The sequence below is a fragment of the Labeo rohita genome, chromosome 12 (assembly GCF_022985175.1).
Source record: "Labeo rohita strain BAU-BD-2019 chromosome 12, IGBB_LRoh.1.0, whole genome shotgun sequence".
Lineage (NCBI taxonomy): Eukaryota > Metazoa > Chordata > Actinopteri > Cypriniformes > Cyprinidae > Labeo > Labeo rohita.
In genome coordinates, this window is record NC_066880.1 from 12,774,394 (window position 1) to 12,799,187 (window position 24,794).

At 38.6% G+C, this 24,794-nt stretch overlaps 1 protein-coding gene across 11 annotated transcripts in view; it reads right to left on the reverse strand.

Moving 5' to 3' along the window:
- Positions 1-4,412: 4,412 nt before the first annotated feature.
- cacna1g (calcium channel, voltage-dependent, T type, alpha 1G subunit) overlaps positions 4,413-24,794 on the reverse strand; it is a 162,906-nt gene continuing 142,524 nt past the window's right edge. For 6 of the 11 annotated variants that reach the window (XM_051124015.1, XM_051124013.1, XM_051124014.1 and 3 more), the window contains 8 exons: positions 24,059-24,137; positions 20,706-20,827; positions 20,142-20,567; positions 16,420-16,563; positions 14,984-15,106; positions 10,858-11,047; positions 10,614-10,783; positions 4,413-6,035 (listed from right to left, as the gene is read on the reverse strand). In XM_051124015.1, coding sequence (XP_050979972.1) covers positions 5,166-6,035; positions 10,614-10,783; positions 10,858-11,047; positions 14,984-15,106; positions 16,420-16,563; positions 20,142-20,567; positions 20,706-20,827; positions 24,059-24,137 — 2,124 coding nt within the window. In that variant the 3' untranslated portion in view covers positions 4,413-5,165. Of the gene's footprint in view, positions 8,183-10,613; positions 10,784-10,857; positions 11,048-14,983; positions 15,107-16,419; positions 16,564-20,141; positions 20,568-20,705; positions 20,828-24,058; positions 24,138-24,794 lie in introns of all 11 variants that reach the window. The other 5 variants (XM_051124019.1, XM_051124018.1, XM_051124020.1 and 2 more) reach the window with 4 other exon arrangements.

Genomic DNA, 24,794 nt, shown 5'->3' on the forward strand with positions numbered 1-24,794 from the left:
TCTTGAGTCAGAATACACAGAGTTCAGGCAGAGTAAGAAAAGACGAGCGTTTGAGATTAAAAAGTATATAAATTGTATTTTTTAAGGAAAGGAAAGGAAAGGACGTGAAGTGAGGCCAAGTATGGTGACCCATACTCAGAATTTGTCCTCTGCATTTAACCCATCCAAGTGCACACACACAGTAGTGAGTAGTGAACAAACACGCGCACACACATACACACACACACCGTGAACACACACCCGGAGCAGTGGGCAGCCATATTGCTATCGCTGTGGCGCCCGGGGAGCAGCTGGGGGTTCGGTGCCTTGCTCAAGGTACTCACCTCAGTTGTGGTATTGGGGGTGGAGAGAATGCTGGTTATTCACTCTCCCCACCTTCAATCCCTGCCAGACCTGGGACTCGAACCCGCAACCTGTCGGTTACAAGCCCGACTCCCTAACCATTCGTTTCGCTAGATAAGACCCTTCTTTTTTGTTTGGGATCGTTTACAACCACATTTGGGATCATTTGAAGCCGCATTTAAACTGCATTTTGGAACTTCAAACCCTGGGCACCATATATGGAGAAAAATCCTGAAATGTTTTCCTCAAAAAAACACAATTTCTTTAGGACTGAACAAAGAAAGACATGAACATCTTGGATGACAAGGGTGTGAGTACATTATCTGTAAATTGTTGTTCTGGAAGTGGACTTCTCCTTTAACTACAAAATGCAATACATGATTTAAAGAACAGGTGAAAAAAAATCTCTAAGGAACATGGACTTTTCTTAAAGTGTACTTTCTGAAGAAAGTAGTATACAAAATCATTCTTACGTAATATTTTGTAAGCTTTAGTTTGGTCGCACAAAATGGCAAATCTATCAATCTCAGTAGATAACAAAAACATTTCAGTCCTTTAAAAAAAAAAAAAAATCCATCATCAAATCATCCATGATTTCAGACAGCTGTTTGACATCAAATCATCTAGGTTACATCGGGGGGAAGATGACTTACCAGGGTAGAGTTCCGTGCAGCGCAGACTGTTTCTGTTGGCTGTTTTTTAAAAGCTTTTTCTGTATAAAATTACCTGAAAAAAAGCACAATTATGAAGGATTTCTTAAAGTGAATGACATGAAGGCTACCTTTATGCCAACGGAGATCACTTTGTCTTCATGGAAATATTTAAATGTACTTTTGTAGGGAGCACAATGTGCTCTTAGAATTTTTTATTTTATTTTATTTTCCTGTAATGAATCGTTTCATATGTCCTGTTAATGTTCTTAATAGGCTAGACAATTCTTAATCAATATCAAGCATTTTTGTGATTTGCATATGTGCTTGGGAAAACATGACTCAAGTGATCAAGCTCTATTATCTGACCTCCCACTCACTTAACATCTGAGACATCATATAAAATGGCTTTTATGTCTTACAGATAATAATGTGAACAATGAAACATACTCAGTGGTGTTTATCTTCTTACGCTGCAGTCCATTAGTATTCATTCAAAAGAACATTGTGCTGTTGTAAAGTCAGTGAACTGTTATGCCCCAGAAGCACTGAAAATGAAAAACAGCACATCTAAGTAAAATGTTTTTTAAGTATTGTTTCATTTACCTTTTTGTGTCAAAGCACTTATCAAACATTTGAAGGAGGTCATGAATGGATTTCTTCTGGCTTTCAGAAACACAAACTCTTGCTCAGCGGAGCGCCAGAGCAACATTGATGAGCACACACTCGCTACAGCAACTCTCGGCCAATCACTGATGACCTCCCAAAGAGTCTTGATGACATTTTGGCTGGTAAACAAGGCCTTCGAGCTTTTAACCCACCTCAGAACATCTCTCGATGTGTTGTTTTCCCAAATGTTCAATTTTCAGCCAGGCCATCTTATCGCAGTTTTCAACGGGAACTGCGTCATGTTTTGGAAGTCGAATTGATTAAGTCAGCGTGTTCAGTAAATGAAGTTATCATAGATTTTCCAATACTCATCTTCTGCATGGAGGGAAGGAGAGCTTGAATATCGAAAGTCCTCAGCTATCAGGCTTCATTTCAGGGGTGTGAACTCAGAGAGCAGCCAAATCGCTAACAATCTACATGCATAGAAGCACAGTGGAGGTTAATTGTCATTTCCTCCTGAGGATGTTTACCAATAACTTTAATGTTTTCCTTTTCCATCTGGTCACTCAAGCTGTTTTCCAGGATTTTGCAGTTTAATGGAAAAAGCTTAGTGGGAACGTCATCATCTTCTTTCAGTGTCAAGGAGAGGGTATTTGCTCTGATGTGTTAGCCAAATGTTTGAAGTAACAAAGTATTAAATATTATAGCAAACAGATGACATCTCCATTTGCATTCTTTAGTTTTAGCATCACCTTTGCTTTAAAGTGATCCACGCTAAAGATATCCTAGAGGTAGAATTATACACCGCTAATAAAGTGTTTATACGGTAACCAAATGTCTGGTGCAGAGCTGTGCGCAACATCATTAAGTTCTTTGCACATCATACTATAATTATGAACACCATCCTGATGCATACTACTCAATATGCATTTTGCACATGCATAATTCAAGTGGGATTGGAGAAAGCTATGTAGATTGCTGAAGTGAAATTGGTCCAATGACAAAAACAAGATTCAAACACACTGAAGCCATATACAAACTGCAGCCACAGATTTGGACTGCATCCAGCACTTTGAAGCAAAATAAGGGTATATTACAGAGTTGGACTCAGTGAAACGCAAGCTTTCCTGAGTTTGAAAGGAGGTCTGCAGATGTGCCGATTAGCTCTTGTGAAAACCATGAGAATCGCTTCAGTGAGCAATTGACAACGGCTTCAATCAACACGCATTCTGATTCTGAGCGAGGCTTAAGCGTAAGAACTAAATGTACCTTAACTAGCACGTGTGTTGTGTAAAATATAAGGTTAGGGTGGCACAATATGTAAATAACCCCTTATTATAGTCACTTAGGGTAGTGGTTCTCATCAAAGAAGCTGGTGGCTACTAAAAGGCCTTGGTAAATTTCCAAGGAGGCTGCAGGATGAACTACAAGTATTTCAAAGCCATTTTAAAATGTCTTTGGAAAATAATTCAAAATAAAATTAATTTAGGTCTTAGAGGGTTGATGTCTATGCAAAATTTTCACCCCAAAATGAAAATTCTGTCATTAATTACATAATAACACCTATATGTCATTCCAAACCCATAAGATCTTCATCATAAGACCAAGATCTTCATCTCTTTCATCTTCAGAACACATTAAGATATTTTTGATGAAATCCAACAGCTTTCTGACCCTGCATAGACAGCTACTGTACGCAACTGAAAAGGCCCAGAAAGGTAGTAAGGACATTGTTAAAATAGTCCATGTGACATCAGTGATTCAACTGTAATTTTATAAAGCCACAAGAATACTTGTTGTGCGCAAGAAAACAAAAACAACGACTTTACTCAACAGTTTCTTCTAGGGATCTAAAATATTAGATTTTTGCCGATACTGCGATATTTTTCAACTATTATTTCCTTTTGTTTGGAAAAAATACCAAATCTCTCCTGTGTGGAAATTTTAAGAAAACTATTTTTCATTTTGGCTAGTTTTTAACAAGAACTTATTTGTTAGAATTAAATAAACAATATTGAATCTTTGAAAATCACTATAAATAAACTATATGTCAATTAATGCATGTTTTGTTTTACTGTGTAACCTTAACTTTTTATTTTAAGATTTAACATTTGTAGCAGAAAGAAGAAATTGTTGAATAAAGTCGATAGATTTGTTTTCTTTCCACACAAAAAGTATTCTCCTAGTGTCATAAAATTACGGTTGAACTACTGATATCACATGGACTATTTTAATGATATCCTTACTACCTTTCTGGGCCTTGAATGTGGTAGTTGTATCGCTGTCTATATAGGGTCAAAAAGCTCTCTGATTTCATCAAAAATACCTTAGTTTGTGTTCCAAAGATGAACGAAAGTTTTACAGGTTTGGAACGACATGAGGGTGAGTAATGACTGAATTTTTATTTTTTGGCAAACTAACCCTTTAATTTAGGTTTTACAGGTCACCGAGAGCAGAGAAATGAAAGCTGTTTCTTACATATTAATACATTTACTAAACCATGTTTAAACTAAACTCCCCATTTTCTAATAGTTTACTCCCTGGCCACTCTTGACCTCAATGCAGAAATATGGTCCTGTGTTTCTTTTTTCAGAATTTAAACCAGAGCTCCATTAAAATGTAAAAGAAATGCTTATCTGGTTTTCTGTGGCTTGTGCGTGTTTAGCAGTGATTTTCTGCTTCATGAATTCAATTAATGTAAGCATTTGTTCCCTTTTGTCTAAAAGACAGTCATTAAAGAAGCACACAATCCGTTCCGCAGATGTGTTCAAAAGACTATTAAGTCAGGGCACACCAGTCTAATACTTGTGCTTAAAAATCAAAGAGCTGTTTAATGCTTTATTTTAAAGAGATATATTATATCATCATTATTAATAATAATAATAATAATATCATTATTCCTACAAATACATGGATCCCGGCACTTTGAAAAATGTTTTCTTTCTTTTTGTCTTTGTTAAAACAAGAAAGCTAAAAATATCCTATGGTGAAAAAATAAAGCAAACAACAAACAATTTAAACATTGAGAAAAAGAGAAAAATCACAAAAAGACACAAATAAAACTATAACGAAATCGAAAAAAAGAAATTCTACATCCTTTACAAACACTATGGCCCAATAATTTAAGAAAATAGTGTCTCTAAAACGTTCATATTGCTTTGTACCTTCATCAGTGCCCTTTAGGGAGTTCAGCAATACAGTGCTGTGAAGTCTTCGCAACGGCCAGAAGGGGACGCCCTCCCCCGGGCTCTGCGCTCACCTCCACGAGGAGGTCATGAGGTTGAGGAGAGAGAGTCCCGTTATTAGCTTGTTTAATCCTCAGCACAACATCCTTTTGTGTTCTTTTGGCAGTAGAGATAAAAATACAAGGTATAGTTACTATTCCTCATGATCATGGAGTATTCACCATTGTTGCATTTAGCATTATTACTCTCTAAGATATTATTACTATTACTATCACCATCACGGATACACAGAGTGCATCGTGTGTCATGTGCGCGTGTGTGTGTGTGTGTGTGTGTGTGTGTGTGTGTGTGTGTGTGTGAGAACGTGTAAGTCAAGTGTTCAGTGCTCAGAGCTTGTTTTCTCAAAAGAGAAGCTAGGCAGAGTCAATAGCTTGGAGTTCGGGACGCCCTCTTGAGGCAGCCCATCTCCTCCTCCACCCAAATCAAACGAGTCCTTGGAGTCACTGGAGGGAGCGCGCCTCCTCAGGCAAGTGTCCCGACTTGGCAACGGGGGCGGCACCATCCCCAGAGCAGGGTGAAAGCCTCCCGGAAGCTCCGAACCCTCGGGCGGATCCACGGAGATGCACGGCGGACTCATCTTCTTCTTGCGGCCGCGTGGCGAAGACTGCTGCTGGAGGCTGTCGGCTCGTGAGACGAAGCCCGAGGAGATCGAACTGCGCTGGGGGCTGCTTTCCACGGATGAGCACACCTCGATGGAGTGCCGACGTGGGTCGTCAAGCCAGGACAAGGGCCGTGGTAACAGCAGAGCTCGCTGGCCCTGAGTGTCCACGCTGTGGTACTTCTTAAGCTGACGCCTCGCACCTTGCTCTCCCGCCCCGCCTCCGATCCCATCGTCGCTCCGCCCTGCGAGCCCCGCCCGGATAATTCGGGATACCTCCTGATCCACCGAGTCCGTTTCCTCCTGCTTCCTGGCGGCCAGTGATGCGACGGGCGGGGAGCGGGAACATCTGGAGAACACGTTGTACTGGTCGTAGGGGTTGTGCTGCGTGTGGACGCTAGGTCGCGAGGGTTTTGGGGAGGCGCCTGGTGTGGCGGGGACCAGAAAGAGGGAAGGCTGGTGCTGCTGCTGCTGCTGCTGCTGAGGTGGAAGGTTGACAGGAGGGTCCGACGGTTCCCTAAGCCCCAGGGGACCCTCGTTTTCCCCTCCCTCTGTGTATAGAGTCTCCTGAGAGTCAGCACTCACTGCCACCTGAAGAGAGCAGGGACGGGAGGAGGTGAGGGGAAGGTAAGGGGTAACATTAGGGATTAGGACATGAACAGGTGAGAGGGAGACTGGTTAGTATGAGATGTTAGGGATGTAGAAGCTAGTGGAAGGGGAGGGGAGCCGTGGAGTTAGAGTGGAGTTCACCATTAGCATTGCACTCCACAAGCTCTCTGCTTCAAAGGATTAGAGGTGAAATTAGAAAAATAGAGACGCCGCCTCAGGGCATCTGTTTTGAATGCATTCATAGCCCCAATCAGAGGTAGCCAACATTTAGAATCTGATGTTGATGTTCTTCTATTTTCAAAAGTTTGTATCAAACTTGAAAGTATCAAACGAAGCGACTCGCCACAAAACGTACCAAAACATCCCGGCCACGCGTTAAACCTTTAACCGACAAAAATAGTGCTTAAATTGTGCTACAAAACATTCTGAAGTAACATTCCTAATTTAACAACCAGTTAACCACTAGTTGAAAACATTCTTAGTCCTTTTTAGGCTCATGGACGGTCCTAGGGATGGGCTTCCAGGGCTTATGCCCGCATTTTGGTTTTTATTACTTTGAGTTTTAATGTCAGGTCTCTAGTAATCCGTTCTATAAATCAGACATGAAAGAAGAAAGTAGAGGATCTACTGACTTTTTGGTCAGAGCTGCACTCCATCCAGATGCAATACGCACTTAGTATTTTGCAGAGAGAACGGAATATACTTTTGTGCTCGAGCCTGACCACTTGCGGCTCTTGGAAATCTTTTATGAAGCCATGGCCAACTATTTTTCCCTCAAAAGCACTTATTTAAGCCGTATATTATCTTATAAACAAAACACTTGCTTTGACAAGTCATGACACTACTGTGAACCTGTACGTTTGGCATGCATAGAGATGAGACCTTTTTTAATTTTTTTAACCGGTAAAATAAATATTTACTTCATAAAATGATATCTTCCAGATGTAACATTTCAACACTTACTTAAATTTTTTAATACTCTAATATTTAATCAAATGATGACTCATATGCATCCACAGAGGTTTGGGCAAAGCACTGAAAACCCCCTGACCCTAGAACCGCCCCCAGGCCTTGTTTTTGCCTTTACTGATAGGAAAGTATACCTAGTGCACTTTCACCAAAATCAGAAAGTGTACAGTATACTGGAGAAAGTTAGCAAATCAATATTTGTCTTCCTTTGCTTTATATCTTTATGTCTCTTCTTTACCATGAACTAAGCTGACACAATGCCTGAGTAGCAGCACTGTACTTGCTACTGCTGTGGGTGAAGTCACATAGGTGAAAACTAACAATATCAATTGCACTTTCAGAGAAAAGTTTGTAATAGATGTACTGTTTTAACTAGGGCAGAGAAACATTTACCCTAGGGCAAAACTACAGGCACTGTTTGGCAGACTGCACTCTGAGCCACTGGGCTACTGCAACAGACCACAAGACCCACGTCTCTTTCTGGGGTCTCCTTCTCTCAGAATTATACCTAAAACTGTCACTTGCTTTTAATCAAGGGAGTCCGAGAGAAACAGGCCCAGTAGGAGAGAGGTGGGTGGGTGTTTTGGGAGGGGCTAAAGATCACGAGGAAACCATGTCAAATTTGGAAAGTTAGCTGACATTAAGTAAGAGGCTGAGCCATAAGCATCCCTGTTTGATGTTGAAACTTGTATGATTGAAACTATGCTGCCCCCTAGTGGCAGAAAATTGTTTTTACATTTGCATGACCAACAATTGACTCAGACATGCTGTTTGAATACATATTTTTAGAAGATTTTCTTTTAAATAAAAATCATAATGACCAGAATTAAAATGATCTGCGTTTACATAACCTCTAAATGGCATTGCATATAATGTCTTAAGCAACTCGAATGAGATGTCAGTCAACTCATTTCATTCCCCATGATCTTCACCCTGCAGTTTTGGCCTTTACAGTAGCCATTGTGAAATGCGTTGGGCTGGAGGAACGGGTTTTAGGGGGGTGTGGTAGGAGAAGGAGGGACTGAGTTGGGGACGGAGTTCAAGGATCTGTGGCGCTGGAGGCCAGCTGAACCAAGCAGCCCATTCCAGCTCTCTCAGAAACAGGAGTATCTGTGCCTCAGGAGCAGCTCGGGGTCAGGCTTGGGTTGTACCATGCTGAGCTGCTCGGAGTAAGTCACGTTAGAGGGTACGCAGGCCAAAAAGCAGCAGAAAAAAAGGAGAGAATGCAGGTAGGATTTAGAGAAGAAATATACTAGCCAAAGGGAGAGATCAACAGTGCAGAGGTGTCAGACTTCATACCAGTCACATTCCCATAAGTCTCCAATCACAATCCATAGACAAGAAATATTATGCGTGATGAGAGAAGACAAGCAGAGAGAAAACTGCTCTGTTACAAAGCTTAAGTGAGCTGCCGGAGGCAACATTTTAAAGAGTCATGTGCTGCTTCGTATGCAGTCATATATACAAGAGTCATATATTGATGCTTAAAGGGAACATTGGATGCCTATTTTGCACAAGTTGGTATGATTCAGTCTATACTGAATATCTGCAACCTGGTTAAAATTCCTCAATGGCCAAGTAAAACAACACCCTTTTTACCTGGTCAAAAACAGCTCTGTTCACAGTGACCAGATATAGTGCATGTCTCTTTAAATGATAATGAGCTACTTCTCACTCCACCCCTCTCTTCTGTTATTTGTGTATTCTGTGGCCTTACCATCAAAAACAAAACTAATCCACTGCGTCCACAGTGGCTCTGATGTTGGGAGAGAATTAAGACTCCTATGTTTACTTCTACATCTTACTACAAAACACCTGCATTGCTTACAAGACGTTGTTGCTAAAGCTGCTCGAGCACTGAGAAAATGGCGGACAACGTACAACTGGGTGAGAGTGAAAATATGCTAATATGGGCCTGTCTATCAACGGTCGTGGGTGGGGCCAGAAAATAAAAACGGCTTGATAATTGACAGGGTTTAGGTTATGGGGGGATAGAAAAAGGAGTGAATGGATTTGTGTTATTAAAACGTGGCTGTATCCACACACTGCTAAGACACATTTATATGTAAACACCATGTAAAAGTGAATTTTGCATCCGATGTCCCCTATAAAATAACTTGCTTTAGCCAGATTCTAAAGTTGCATTCCAAATGCAAAGGTACTATGTACTGTGTACTTCTGCTACACAATACATACAGTGAGAAAGATCATGTAACACTGTAAACTAAATTTAGAAAAAAATACTGAAATTTAAAATTTACAGTACTGCTACAAAAAAATACAGTATTACTGTTTTTACTGTATTCTCGATCAAATACGATAAATGCAGCCTTGGTGAGAATAAAAGACGTCTTTCAAAAACATTTTAAAAATCTTACTGACCCCAAACTCTTGAACGTTTACATACACCTTGCAGAATCTGCAAAATGTTACTCATTTACCAAAATAAGAGGGATCATAAAAAATGCATGTTATTTTTTATTACTGACCTGAATATGATATTTCACATAAAAACACTGACTTTAGCTCACAAGAAAAAAAAAAAAATTTATAAAAATTACCCTTGTTTGTCCTGAACAGTTAAATTGCTTGCTGTTCTTCAGAAATTTTTTCAGGTTCCACAAATTTTTTTAGCATTTTTGTGTATTTGGACCCTTTCCAACAATGACTGTATGATTTTTAAATCCATTTTTGATGTAGGAGGACAAACTGAGGAAGGAAACAAGATGCATTAAGAGCTGGGGGTGAAAACTTTTGGAATTTAAAGATCATGGTAAATTTAACTTATTTTGTCTTGTAGTAATCATGTAAGTATCTTCTGTAGCTTTCTAAAGGGCAGTACTAAATGGAAAAAAAAAAAAAAAAGATATTTAGGCAAAATAAGAAAAATGTACATATCTTTATTCTGTTCAAAAGTTTACACCCCTAGCTCTTAATGCATCGTGTTTCCTTCTGGAGCATCAGTGAGCATTTAAATCTTCTGAAATAGTTGCATATGAGTCCCTCAGTGTAAAAAGATGGATCTCAAAATCATACAGTCATTGTTGGAAAGGGTTCAAATACACAAAAATGCTGAAAAACCAAAGAATTTGTGGGACCTGAAGGATTTTTCTGAAGAACAACAAACAGTTTAACTGTTCATGACAAGGGACTCACATACAACTATCACTAAACAAAAAAATCACAGCCGTGGATCATTCAGGTAACAACACAGTATTATGAATCAAGTGTATGTTAATTTTTGAACAGGGTCATTTTTATAAATTCAACTGTTATTTTTTTGTGGACTATATGTAAACATCTTTTATGTGAAATATCATTTTCACATCAGTACTAATAAAAAATAACATGCATTTTGTATAATCCCTCTAATTTTTGCAGATTCTGCAAGGTGTATGTAAACTTTTGACATCAACTCTATATAAGAAGTACTCATTTTTTGAGGCAGCTCACTAGGTTTTGAAACAGAGCTACTATGTGCAATCAACAAACCCAGAGTGCATCAACATTTGTTAATAGAACAGACTCTATAAGCGAAACACATTTCAAAGGAAGCAATGAAAAGACTGAGAAGACTAAACCTGAGCTCACCTGTCTGCGCAGGGTTCGTGAGAGAGTGTGTGCCCGGCGAGGTGGGGGGATTCGTGGGATGCTCTCTGAGTCTGATAAGCTATGAGGACTGATCGGTCTGAACAGATCTGTGGGCACAATCAAGTGCTGTGTGGGTTCTTCTGTTTGAGCCTGGATAGAGCCTGTAGACCCTGTGTAAGGAGACATTTCGTATTACAGAACTATTGACTTTTGTACACACAAATTCAGAAATGCAGTGCTGTACCTGTCTGAGCGAGGTGAGGTGAGGTTGTGTGGGTGCTGTGGGTTGAGTTGGGCTGCAGCGGCAGGAACATGTAGCTGTCATTGGGCAGAGAATGCGTGCGGCCCACTGAGGTCTTTTTCACATACAGTAAGTGCTCATCCGTTAGCTCGTCTGGCTGCTGGGGGTCTGGGGGATCTGCTGGAGCTGTAGTCTGAGGGGCATTAAAAGAGATGCAAGTCAAGGTGAGAACTGGTACTTGTGTTTGAAGCATCAGGGGCCCTTATGAACACATGGACGCACACGCACACACATTGTACCTAATACATAGAGGCTGGACTGGTTAGCATACAATGAAAGGCAAACATCACTGCGCACTAGACATAGGGAGGAGACTGATCAAGTATGAATGCAAATGCATATTTCTTATATGAATATGTTAATAATTTTTTAGTGAATTTCCTCATCCAGTTCACAAGACTGAATGATTCATGAATCAGATTGAATCAAACACACTGACTCAGTTTAGAAAATTTGGTCTGCTAATCTGTTAAATAAAAATTCTGTCATTACTCACCATCATGTCGTTACAAACCCATAACACCTTTGTTCATCTTCAGAACACAAATTAAGATATTTTTGATGAATTCTGAGAGCTTTCTGACCCTGCATAGACAGCAATGCAACTACCACGTTCAAGGCCCAGAAAGGTAGTAAGAGCATCAATAAAATAGTCCATGTGACAGTGGTTCAGCTGTAATTTTTAACTAATTAATGACAGAATTTAAATTTTTGGGTGAACTATTCCTTTAAATTAGTCTTCTAAACCATATTAGTGATACATTTTTGGTGTTTGTGTGTTCTTTTTTGAAGTATCACTCCTCAGAATTTCTCATTTTCAAGTTAATAATTAATACTTATACTAATAATTATAGTACTAGTAAACTATAATGACATTTGATTAAGTTTTGAGTAAATCTGCTGCTTTTCCACTTATTATTGTTCTTTCTGGGTAACATTTACATATCCATTTCAATTTATGGTGCCATTTTTTATCCAACTTTATAGACATTATGAAGTTATGCACGTCTCAGTGCACATTTTTCATCCACATAAATACCACAGAAAAATGAGAACAGGCTAGATTCTAAATTTCACTCATCTGAGAAATGCTATGTATAAATTATTTATGGATCTATGGGCATAGTTCTGAGACAATGAATATGAATTCAATTGCGAAGTGACAGAAACCATCAGCCTCCTCCCTTCAGAAGCTGCGCCCAGAGCCTGTACTACTGTAGCTGGCAGACAGAAGAAGCCAACCCCATACCACACTCCTATGTTCTTTCAAGAAGCATGGTACTAGGGAGAAACTTCACTTTTAATACACAAAAGATAAAATAACAGACAGGTAGATGTGAAGACAGATAGATTGAGGGTGCAAACAGGAACATCTATAAAGTATGAAGAGACTAGATGGAGAAGAGGTTCAGAAATGGCCTTTAGACGTGTGGGAGGAAGAACAGGGACATAGCTGCAGAACCCAGACAGGTAAGGAGCAGGTTGACAGGCAGTAATACTATTCTACTGGACTGGACTGGACCATACAAACGCCAGGCTGGTGCGAAATGTACAGAGAGAGCGGAGAAAAGAGAGAAAGAGAAAGAGAGAAGCAGACGGTTAGAAACCCCCAAAGCTTCCAAACACACTCGCCTCTCAGCTCTGCATAAAGTGCTTATAAAGAAGATGCTCTGCTTTTACAAATTCATCAGACTACCAAGTGTCAGAAAACAGATTACTGGCATCGTTTTGGTGTAAATTAATCATACACCCCTGGCACGGCAGGTATTTAATTAGGTTACACGTGTAGAGAGAAAGCACCAGTATTAGGGAAGCTTGGAATCTGATATACAAGCTACTCATATTATAAAGTATCTAAACTACAATCAGTTTTCTTACAGTAGTAGTTGGTTAAACTACAAGCTACTGTAAGAAAGTAGCTAACTCTCTGAAATGCTTGATTCTGGTTGGTCATTTGTGGCATTCAGAGGTTAAAAACACTGACAATGCTATTTAAGAGGAGCTGTTATATATATTTTATTATATATTGACATTAAATGTAATACTTGTTTATATTTAATGTACACTAACATTCAAAAGTTAAGTTAGTTTTTCTAAAGACATTATTACTTTTATTCAGCAAGGATGCATTAAATTGATCAAAAGCAACAGGTGAATTTTCTGTTATATGGACGCCCGCATTTTTCTTGCAATTGCAAGTTCTCATCTCACAATTCTGCCTTTTTTACTCAGAATTGCATTATACAAACTCGCAATTGCGAGTTAAAAAGTCAGAATTGCGAGATAAAAACACATAAACTTACATTTCTTAGAAAATATCAGTCTTTTTTCCACCTCAGACTGGACTTTGTAACTCAATTGTGAGCTTATATCTCACAATTTGGAGACAAAAATGTCAGAAAAAAAGTCAGAATTTTGAGATACAAACATGCAATTCTGACAAAAACAAATTGACTTTATTTCTAGCAAATGCAAGTTTATATGCCACAGTTCTTTATATCTCGTAATTCTGACTTTATAACTCACAATTGTGAGTTTATGTCAGGCAATTCTGAGAAAAAAAGTCGGAACTGCAGCATATAAACTTGCAGTTGCGAGAAAAAAAAGTCAGAATTGCAAGATACAAACACAATATAGACAAAAAAAATTATATCAGACTTTATTTCTCGCAATTGCAAGTTTATATGCGCCAATTTTGACTTTATATCTCAGTTGCGAGTTTATATCATACAATTCTGAGAAAAAAATGTAAGAATTGCGAGTTTATATCTCACAATTATGACTTTTTTTCTCAGAATTGCCAGTTTATCTCTTGCCATTCTGACTTTAGAACACAAAAACTCACAACTCTGAGAAAAATAGAATTTCAGCATATAAACTTGCATATAAAATTGTGAGCAAAAGTCAGAATTGTGAGATAAAATTAATTTCTCGCAGCTGCAAGTTTATATGCTGCAATTTTGACTTTATATCTTGCAATTCTGACTTTATAACACACAAATGCGAGTTAATATCAGGCAATTCTGAGGAAAAAAAAGTCAGAATTGCGAGTTTATAACTCACAACTGACTTTTTTTCTCAGAATTACCAGTTTGTCGCTCACAATTCTGACTTTAGAACACAAAAACTCACTACCAGTCTTTTTTCTCCTCAGACTGGACTTTATAACTCAAGTTATGAGATTATATCTCACAATTCTGAGTACTGCAGCATATGAACTTGCAAATGCGAGAGAAATGTCAGAATTGCAAGATACAAATGCAAATCTGACAAAAAAAAAAAATATATATATATATATATATATGATTTTATTTCTCACAATTGCAATTGAAATGTTTATATGCCGCAATTCTGAATTTATATATTGCAATTCTTACTTTATAACTCATAATTGCTAGTTTATATCATGCAATTATCAGAAAAAAGTCACAATTGTGAGTTTATATCTTGCAGTTCTGACATTATTACAGATTTCCTAGATGTAAACTTACAAATTTTATGTTTTCAACATAAAAAATGTTACTTGAGCACCAAATGATTTCTGAAGAATTATGTGACACTGAAGACTAGAGTAACGACTGACAAAAATTCAGCCATCACAGGAAATATATATATATTTTTTTTTGTATTTTCAATAAAAAAAAACTGCAGTGTAAGTCAGTAGAAAGTATAGTGATTAACAGCAGCAACTAACTTAATATTCTGTCATATTAAACATATTTTAGCATTTGTCAGCTGATGCTTTCTAGAAAAACTATTTAGCACTGAAAACCTGCATTTATTTGAAACAGGTACTGCGAAATTTAGTAGTGTCACTAAGATTTGACACTTTCAGCAACATGGGGTACCACAAGAAACCAAGGGGACCTTCAAGGTGCCACTCTTAAGAACATTTAGCCTAAACTGTGCAGTAACTAGCTTAAAACATTTAACTGAGGATATCTATTATTTAGGGCTAACATATTCAGGGTCAAATACTGAAGCAGGGTGGAGAGGGCAGATGTCTTTGGAAGCAGTGTAAGGCAGAGAGGCAGGAGTGGAAAATGAACGTTGCTCTACTGTTAAATACATTGCACTCCTGACTGGTTAGTAAGAGGGGGTTAAAATCATCTGGGACAGAGTCATCCGTCAGAGCTAAGGACCAGGATTTCTCCGACGCCAGAGACAGAGCCTCCATCTCGGCTAGAGGAATCTAAAGAAGAAGAGACGAGCCAAGAGTGAGACGGGCAACCAGCACATGCATAGTTAGAAGACACGTATAAACTATCACACAGGTTAGTGCAAGTAAATAAATACAACTAAATGTGGTGAAGTCAGATCATTTTTAGCGAAACATAACAGTTCAGAGATGTGTGCCGTTTGGATTGGGATCAAAAAGGTATTTTAAATTCCAATTCCTGAATTAATATAACAGCATGGAGAATTGCAATTCAAACTGCAATGTAAGGAAGTAGAATTAAATTTCAAAGAAATTCATATAAAAGAACAGTTTGTCAAAACAAATTTTAAATGTTGGTCACTCCAAAGATTTGTTTAAATGTTTTGCAGGTTTATAAATCAGATAAATATTCGATTTGGGTTGAATTTCTTTGAAATTAAACACTATAATTCTTCCTGTCATTGCAAATCAACTTGCTGTCTGCCATGGCTAATGCAAGTCAAATTCACACTTATGAACCGAAATAAAGCCAATTCTTCAATTCAGAAATTTGCTCAGCCCTGATGGATGATCCTCCAAAGTCAGCTGACAGGATACATATAGCCTTCCTTCAGTAGCCATGATGGATATCCTGAAGTTTAATAGTCCTCAGATATTAAAGTTATATCAGGAACACAAGGTCAAACTCAGTTACGTTCAAAGAGAAATAATGCGCAATCTTTTTCATAAATCCTCAAACGTCAGCAGGCGAAATCCTGCATGCTGCATTGTCTAATTGTCCCCGAGAGTTTGGGCTGGAACAACTTTTTGCAAAGTCGTCAAAATAAAAGCGGCAGCTATTTCCATAAAGACATTAAAGATTCTCCAATTACATTTAAAAAAGGCTTTTAGAAGCCTACGTTTTTGCAATGCTAATGCAATTTAATGAAATATTTCAATGTGAAACAGACCAAAAGAGATTTCCTTGCATAATTCAACAGCGGCCCAGCTCTTTATCGATCCACACATTACCTCCGTGACTCCAGCCTGATGAGTCCATCACTTTTTTTTGCTATTAATGATCTTTGGAGCGAGGCACAAATTTCAGACAATTTTGCAAGACTTTGTCACTCTTGTGGGATCAGGAAATAAGTACGCTTCAACAAATGGCTATTGCTGGAGCAGAACCAAGTCCTTGCTTTCTAAAGAGCGCTGGAAATCCCAGAGTGCAGAGGTGGGTTTTGTTTCAGTGCTATTATGTAAGTTTAAGTGGTCCAGAGAGAGAAAAGGAGCGAGAGAAGAAGGGAAAGAGACAGGCAGAGGAGTGTGGTACAAGGCAAAGCTGGGTGAACGGGGATGCCATTGACCTGTTTCTCAGTGCAGTGCTTGCTGGGAAGGGGGGGCAGAGCGTAGTAGTGGCAGATGGAGCCAGATAGGTTGTCCATGAGGCTGAGCTCTCCTTCCAATGACCCCTGGATCACCAGGGAAACTGAGTCAAACATAGGCCTCCGCTAAAAGCCCCAGCATGTGGCAGACAGAATGAATGACGAAGAGAGAGAAAGAGAACAGACAGAGACAGAGGCAGAGGAGATGACGAGGTTTGACGTGAATGACATTACACAGAGAAAAAACAGAGGAGAAATGAAGGAAGGAGAGAAGTTTGTAGACTATAACACAAGCAGCCAGAAGGAAGATTTCCGAACGAATAAACAAGAAACAGATCACCCAAATTATGCCATCATTTACTCACCCGCATCCTTCTAAACTTGCATGACATCATGAGGGTGAGCAAATGCTAAAATTTTAAACGCATACTGATTCTTTAAACCAGAATAAGCAAGCTGCATTTCTTAATTAAATCAGTACAGTTCATTGTATTGCTCACAGGTGAAACACTTGATTCTACCACTGACATCCAGAAGGGGGAACTAGAGCTCTATGAACATTTGTCCTGATGATGAGCAAAACGGCATGGCCACACTTCAGAAGAAGAGAGCTGGAGGGATAATGTCATTGTTAACTTAAAAAAATGGCTGGTATTCTGGAAATAGCCAGCCTGCATTAAAAAAAGAAGAGGACTGTGTCACTACTTTCCCATGGCATCAGTCTGACCTCCGACCACTAAGTTTATGACGAGCAAACAACAGTCACATCTCCATACGACAATAACAAAAACCGGTGGACTTCCCCACTTTAAAAATAACAGGCCAGTGTTTTAAAACATGTTTTCTTTGAAAACTTGAAGGAATAGTTCACGCAAAAATGACAATTCTGTCATTAAATGCTCACCCTTGTGTCGTTCCAAAAAGGTAAGACCTTTGTTCATCTTTAGAACACAAATGAAGATATTTTTGATGAAATCCGAGATCTTTCTGACCCTTCAAGGTTAATAAAAGGTCGTAAAGACATGTGCCATTGGTACTCTTGTGAATGAGAGGCGAAGACTGACACGGTAGAGAACAAATGTTGAATAAAGTAATTATTTTTCTTTTCTTTGTGCACAAAAAGTATTCTTATAGCTTTGTAACATTACCACTGGTGTCACATAGACGATTTTAATGATGTCCTCACTACCTTTCTGGGGCTTGAATGTGGTAGTTGCATTGCTGTCTATGCAAGGCCAGAAAGATGTCGGATTTCATCAAAAATATCTTAATTTGTGTTCTGAAGACGAACGAAGGACCTACAGCTTTGGAACGGCATGAGGGTGAGTAACTAATGACAGAATTGTCATTATTTGGTGAACTATCCCTTTAAATGCATGTTAGTAATGATTTGAAGCCATTGCATAATAAATCTGCATTGTGTCACACTTATTTTTTGAGCCATTAATCAGTATGATTAATGGCTCAACAAGAGAAAAGTGAGTAAATATTGACATTTTGAAATTAAATTGTCATTTCCTGATTAACGATCCATTTATGCTGTTGATTACCAAGAAAATAACTACTATGTTTAAAGAAAAATCATGTTTACAATTATGCACTTGAAGAGAAGTCAATGGGACTGTAAAAGTGTTACACTAAAATCAGTTTTGAAGCACACACTGTTGTGTGTAGAACTACAAACATTATATGTGTTTACATGAGACTAGAGCAACAAAATTGTTTACCATCATCTTCTATGCAGAGTTCCTCTCTTGACCATATAAAGCCAGTAAACCCTGCAATTTTCTGATGATACGTGCAATAATACCAAAAAGGGACTTTTCGCAGAGACAAATCCACAGGAATTAGATCACTAATGCAGAACCAAAATCGAAGTATTCCCACTGCTGAAAAACCACTTACATATCAAATAACGCACACTTTGTACAGACAAATTAATATACATGCACTGATATAAATGGTTTAACCAACTATGAGCAGGACTTGTTTTGCTTTTAAACGCTCTGGAAGGTCTTGCACCATTGATTTTCTTTGCAAGTGCATTGCTGTAAACAAGATTTGTGTTTGTTTTAACAAACTGAAGGACAAAATTATTTTCAGTGGTAATGGAGAGTACATAGCAGATGCTTCAGTCTCATTGAACCAGAAACATTCTTTTAATAAGTGTATCCGTGACGTCAATAGGTGCAGGCATCTTTGGAAGTGGACGGTATGTTGTCTAGCAGTATAGTGGATTTAGACAATAGAGAGCTGCAGTGGAGATGTATTTTTGTAGGACAAACCCAGAAGTTAGCATCCCCCTGGTTCCCTTGACAAAAACCCAAAAGGATTTTCTACTGGCTTAAGGATTATTGTAGAAAATAAGCTTTGTGACCAAAAATGGTTTATGATTCCTACATGTTGTGTTCAGCATGATGACCTTCACAAATAAACATTTTATGAAATTGGAAACCTAAATACAATCACCAGAAGTAAAAAGCTTAATGTATGCTATGAACAAACTACACCATGGCTGCATAACTCGTCACCATAACTAACCTTCTGACAACTCTTCCAGGAACGAGGAGTTCTATCGTATGATATGAATATTGTGTGAGGCATCTTTTATGCCCTTGAAAAATGCGATACCGCCCTCCAGTGGCCGATATATTTCAAATTTTTCACAGACCTTTGGGGCTATGAGTCAAACAGGCCCACTAAGTTTCGCTCCAATTAACCTCCGTTAACCTTGTCTAATAGGTTTAAACTTCATCGATCAATGGGGCCCATGTTTTTTTGAGATATGCAAATGTCCTTATAGACACCTGTGGCGCACTTTGGACAATGACAGTGCCCAGCTATTTTCATGTTGAGCTATTTTCATGGTTGCATAGTTTTAGCCATTTTTTTCCTTCTTATAGCGCCACCATGTGTCCAAGCTCTGCATTTGTCCCCCTGTGACCTCAGTTTGAGCTCTTACATAAGTGTTATGAGTTTGGCAGAGATATCTCATTCCGTTCAGGAGTTATAGGCATTTTACTAAAATTGGCCCTGCCCCTTTCAAAAGTTTTGGCGCCCCTTTGCGACAGTGAGTTGAAAGTTCAACTTTTTTGAATATTTTTTAATATTTACTCTCCAAAGAATCTTTCTGCACTGGTTTAGTTCCGATTGGGTGAAAAACCTCGGATTAGTTCACAAAAGTAGGTTTTTCAAAATATCCGAAATGCCTGAAAATTTTGTCATAAGACATCTGAGCGTACGTTGGATCACTATAGCGACCCCATCAGGCTGATTGGGGTGAGCCTTGGTCACATTGTAGGTGGTGTGAGTACCACCATCCCTCCAAGTTTGTACAACTTACACTTTGGTCTGCACGATCAGTTTTACGTGGAGAACAATTACTATAGGGTTCAGTGCTACACGCTTCCACCCCAAATAAAATAAGATAAAATAAATGGGACGATGGAACCAGGAGTGCTAAATGCTAATTCACTTCCCAGGTTTTGGCCTACAAAAGTATGTTATCTCTGCAGCATTCTATTAGCATTCTATTCAAAAGTTTCAGCAAAACCTCCTTAAGATTGTGGCTGGTTTCTATCTGGCCTGATGTGGTCATAAGCAGCTTAAACCAGTTATCATATAGTCTGGTTCATGTGTTAAGCCTGGATATTACATCATAGGAGGTCCACACCACTGACCTCAAACCCAACATTTTCACTCACCTCTAATGGCGGCTCCAAATTATGAGGAGGATCAGGGTCTGTCTTTATGTGATCTTCAGAGTTTCTGCGTATGTCTGCAGGTGGACTGTCTGTAGGGTAAAGAGGTCCTGAAATCTCTCGAGAGTCTCTTGAGATCCAAGGCGACCCTCCTGGTCCACATATGTCCCCATGTCCCAGAGGTGGCATGTGTCCTCGGGATATTCCTCCATCTCCACCCACAGCCTCCAGCTCAAGCTCCATCTCGGCTTCCAGCTCAGCCTCCTCCTTGGCCTCTTTGTTGCTTTCCTCCAGGTGCTTCATGAGCACAGCGATCACCACATTGACCAGTACAAACTGAGCCGTAAGAACAAAGGACACGAAGTAAATGGGGGACACCACCGTGTTGTAGCAGATGCCCGTGTCTTGGGAGCAATCTCTGAGCGTGTCCTGCAACATGGACATACAGAGTGTGAAAATGAGAGGTGAATAAGTTGTTAACGACCGTAGTCAGAACACGCACAAAGCATTAAAAACAAAACAGTCTGCTTCATTGAAATTCTGCACCATGAGTTGACTGTGTCCCACCTTCATAATCCCATTCCAGTTGTCCCCAGTGGACACACGGAACAGCAGGAGGAAAGCCATGCCAAAATTCTTGAATGTGGCATAACGGCCGAGACCTTCACAGGGGTGCAGCTCATCACATACTGGGACAAAAACAAAATGTCAGAGGTACATGGTCTGGGAATGTGCAGATCGACATATTTTCAGGATGGACAAACACATTATTTTACAGTGCTGTGAAAAAGTAAGTGTTCCCCATAAAAAATTAGAACATTTTTCAATATGCACTTTCAGAAATTAAGGTTTTAAAAGGGGGGTTTCTATAAAAGCCTGTTTCCGTCACAGAATAAAAATAAATGTAATTATGACTTTTTATCTCACAATTCTTTTCATCTCTTATTTCTGAGAAATAAGTCTCGCAATTTTGACCTTTTCTTGTTGCAATTCTGAGAAATAATCATAATTGTGGGATTTTTAACTAATAATTCTGACTTTTTTCTCAGAATCATGAGTTTATATGTCTTAATTGACTTTTTTCTCTATATTGCAACTTTATTTCTCTCAATTGTTAGTTTATATCACACAACTGCGAATTATTAAGTCAGAATTGTGAGATAAAGTCACAATTCTGAGGACATATCAGTCTTTTTTCCCCTCAGAATTTGACTTTATAACTCACATTTGCAAGCTTATATCTTACAATTGCAAGACAAAAAAATCTGAATTGTGAGATATAAACTCACAATTGAAAGAAAGTCATAATTGTGAGATAAAAAATTGCAATTACCTTTTTTATTTTGCATTCAGTAGCGAAAACGGACTTCCATAGGTTTCGTAGCAACATCATAGAAGAACCATTCTGGGTTCCCCAAAGAACCTTTCAGTGATCAGTTCTTAAAAGAACCATTGTATGCTGAATATTTTAATAATCTAAAGAATATTTTTCCATGTTTGTGTAATGGAAAGTTTCCATGGATGTTAATGATTCTCCACAGAATCATAGATGCAGGTGATGTGGGCATATACTGTACATTTCCCTGTATTTTCCTGTGGAATGACTGGTCTGGACAATGGTCCGAAACCTTCTATTGTTGAAATAGAATTTAAATGTATATATACGATGAAGCTCAAAATTAAAGAACAATCCATAAATACCTTTTAATCTGAATATTGTTAATGTTCCTCGCTCAAAATTTGAAATAATATTAGCTGTAGGTACTGTATACCACTGTTCTACTAATATTTTTGACAAAATATCCAAGGTATTTCAACAAAAAACATTTTCTGGAAAACACAGTAATCAAAATTAGAGAACAGTAACCACTGTAGCACGAAATTACAACTAAAATTTGGAGGGTTACAGCTGTCAGAAATTAGTAGGAAGTGTAAGGCCCTTGCTTTAAATGACTTCAGCACATCTGTGGCTGTAGGACATCACTAGTTTCCCACACTGCGCTGTTGTGATATTGGTCCACTCTTATTCCACTCTCTTCCATAGTTTGGTAACTCTAGTGGGTTTCTTAGCCATAACTTTGTCGCTAAGGATGTTCCAGAGATTTTCAATCATGTTTAGATCAGGACTCTGGCCTGGCCATTTCATTATTTCAATGTTCTTAGCTTCAAGCAACTGCTTTACCTGTTCTGCAGTGTGATGCAGATGCTTGCAGGGAAGGAACTGCATGTTGCTTAAAGGATGATCTGATAAACATCTGCATTCATTCTGCCAAGTATCTGTATAAGAGGCCCAACTCCAGCTACAGAGAACATCCCTCAACCCATGACACTTCCTCCTCCACATTTCACTGACTTCTTTACGCACTTGGGCTTTAGTCTTTCACCAGTTTGATGCAGAACAAACAGTTTCCCATCAAACCCAAATAAATTAAACTTGTACTCATCACTAAAGTGAACTTTGGACCAGTTATCCTCTTTCCACACAATATGCTCCTCAGCAAAGGTAGGTCTAGCCATTTGATGAAAGGCTTGGTCACTGCAGAGTGCACTTTCAGTCCAACTTCTCTAAAACATGCTGAAACAGATCCTTGCCCTGTTCAGTACTGAACTGGCAAGCAATTCCAGCTGCAGTGTTGAACCGATTCCCTATTGAGAGTCTCTGCATTATCCTGTCTTCCTGTGCATTTGTCTTAAGTGGATGACCAGCCTTTTTAGGAGACTTGAATGAATTAGTGTCAATGTAAACCTGCAATTTTCAAGAAATCACAGATTTGGAATGACCAGCTTCTCTTGCAGTGGCTGAAAGGGTTATCCCTTTGGCTTTCATTTTGACAACCTTCTGTCGCAGGGTTTCAGTAATCTCAGAGCAGCCATCTTGCCATCTTGCAATCTCAATGAAAACTGGAGCCAAATAAATAGGGTTTGTTTTAACCCCAATAACTTGGAGGTATCTGTAAGTGTTCTCTATGTGTACTTTTTCAATGATCTCATTTAAGTTTTTTATACTCTCATTCTACTCCTGTTAGGATAACTTCAAATAGGACTAAGCAGTGACCTTGAAACTTGTTCTCTAATTTTGATCTCCACTGTATATACACACACATACACTACACTTTTTATGCAGTCTCACAAAATATTTATATAGACCAATATTTAAAACTCGATAACTACTCAATCTCACGGATCGCATTTAGTTGGTGAACTGCTAATCGACCAGTCAATAATCCTGACTCATCTTTAGTTGGGAAGAAACAGAAAAAAGTTTGCCTTGCAGACAGTCAATCTCAGTTCAGCTTGCAGACGCCATATATTGAACTTGGACAGCATTGTAAAGCTGGATATGAATTATGAAGTCTCTATGTTTATCTTGAGTCGGCTGATTGGAAATGGAAATGACATCAACCCTGGTATTGTGCTGAGCTGCAATGAATCACGGCAGGCTGTATTCAGTAAAACGGTGCCAAATGTCCTGCCACGTATTTTAGAGAAAATCTCCTGCAGGTACTATATTTATGGTTCGCCCTTACAGACAAGGATGGAGAACTTTCTAAAATATGTGAAAGTGATCTCACAGCAATTTAAAAGAAATAAACTAATAAACAGTAATAAATCAAGCAATTTAAAACAGAATTCTGTTGATTTTAAAGTTGGCTTCTTAACTTTAGTTCTGGTTAAAGTTAAAACATAATAGTTTTAATATAGCATATTTTCGTTTTTTAGTTTTCAGATTTGCAGCAATAGTGTCACGCGATCTCTAGGGAATGTAAGTTATTTACATTTCAGTGTAAATAAACCTAGTTAGGAAGATCCTGAGGAGTGCATAGGTGTGTGTGTGTGTATGTAAGAGGGAGTGTTTGTGTCTGAGTGAATTAGACCATGAGGAAAAATGGTCCTTATTTATGTGTGTTTGTTATGCTTACTCAGGTCACCGAACAGCTCTACTCCCAGAGCAGCGAAGATGAAGAAGAGCAACATGAAGAGAAGACCCAGATTCCCCACCTGTAGAGAGAGAAAGAGAGCGAGGGAGAGAAAGAAAGCAGGAGAGTTTGTCATGGAGCGCAAAGGAAACTGACAGGGCAGACCTAGAAATACCACCTGTGAGGAGCCAATAAGAGAGAGTCTTGAAGTGAGAAGTTGACAGCTATGTTCCACCTGATTACAGACTGCCAGGTTTGTAAACTTAAAACTTAAACTATGCCGAAGCTGTGGCTTACTGTAGCAGTTAGCGCACATGCTACTGACATTTTAATGTGGGACAAATCTGGTATCTATATAAAAGCATCATATCCTAATTAGAAAACCTGAAAGTCATGGGTCATTTTTGTTATGCAGTACATTTTCATGTTGCCATCACATGTGAATGAATTATTATATTTGATCCAGTTTATTAAGACATGTGACCCTGGACCACAAAACCAGTCATAAGGGTTTTTTTTTTTTTTTAACTGACTGAATAAATAAGCTTTCCATTGTTAGGACAGGACACTATTTGGCCTATATACAACTATTTGAAAATCTGGAATCTGAGTGAAAAAAAATATATATATATATAAATACTGAGAAAATCCCATTTAAAGTTGTCCAATTGGAGTTCTCAGCAATGCATATTACTAAACAAAAAATAAGTTTTGATATATTTATGGTGGGAAATTTACA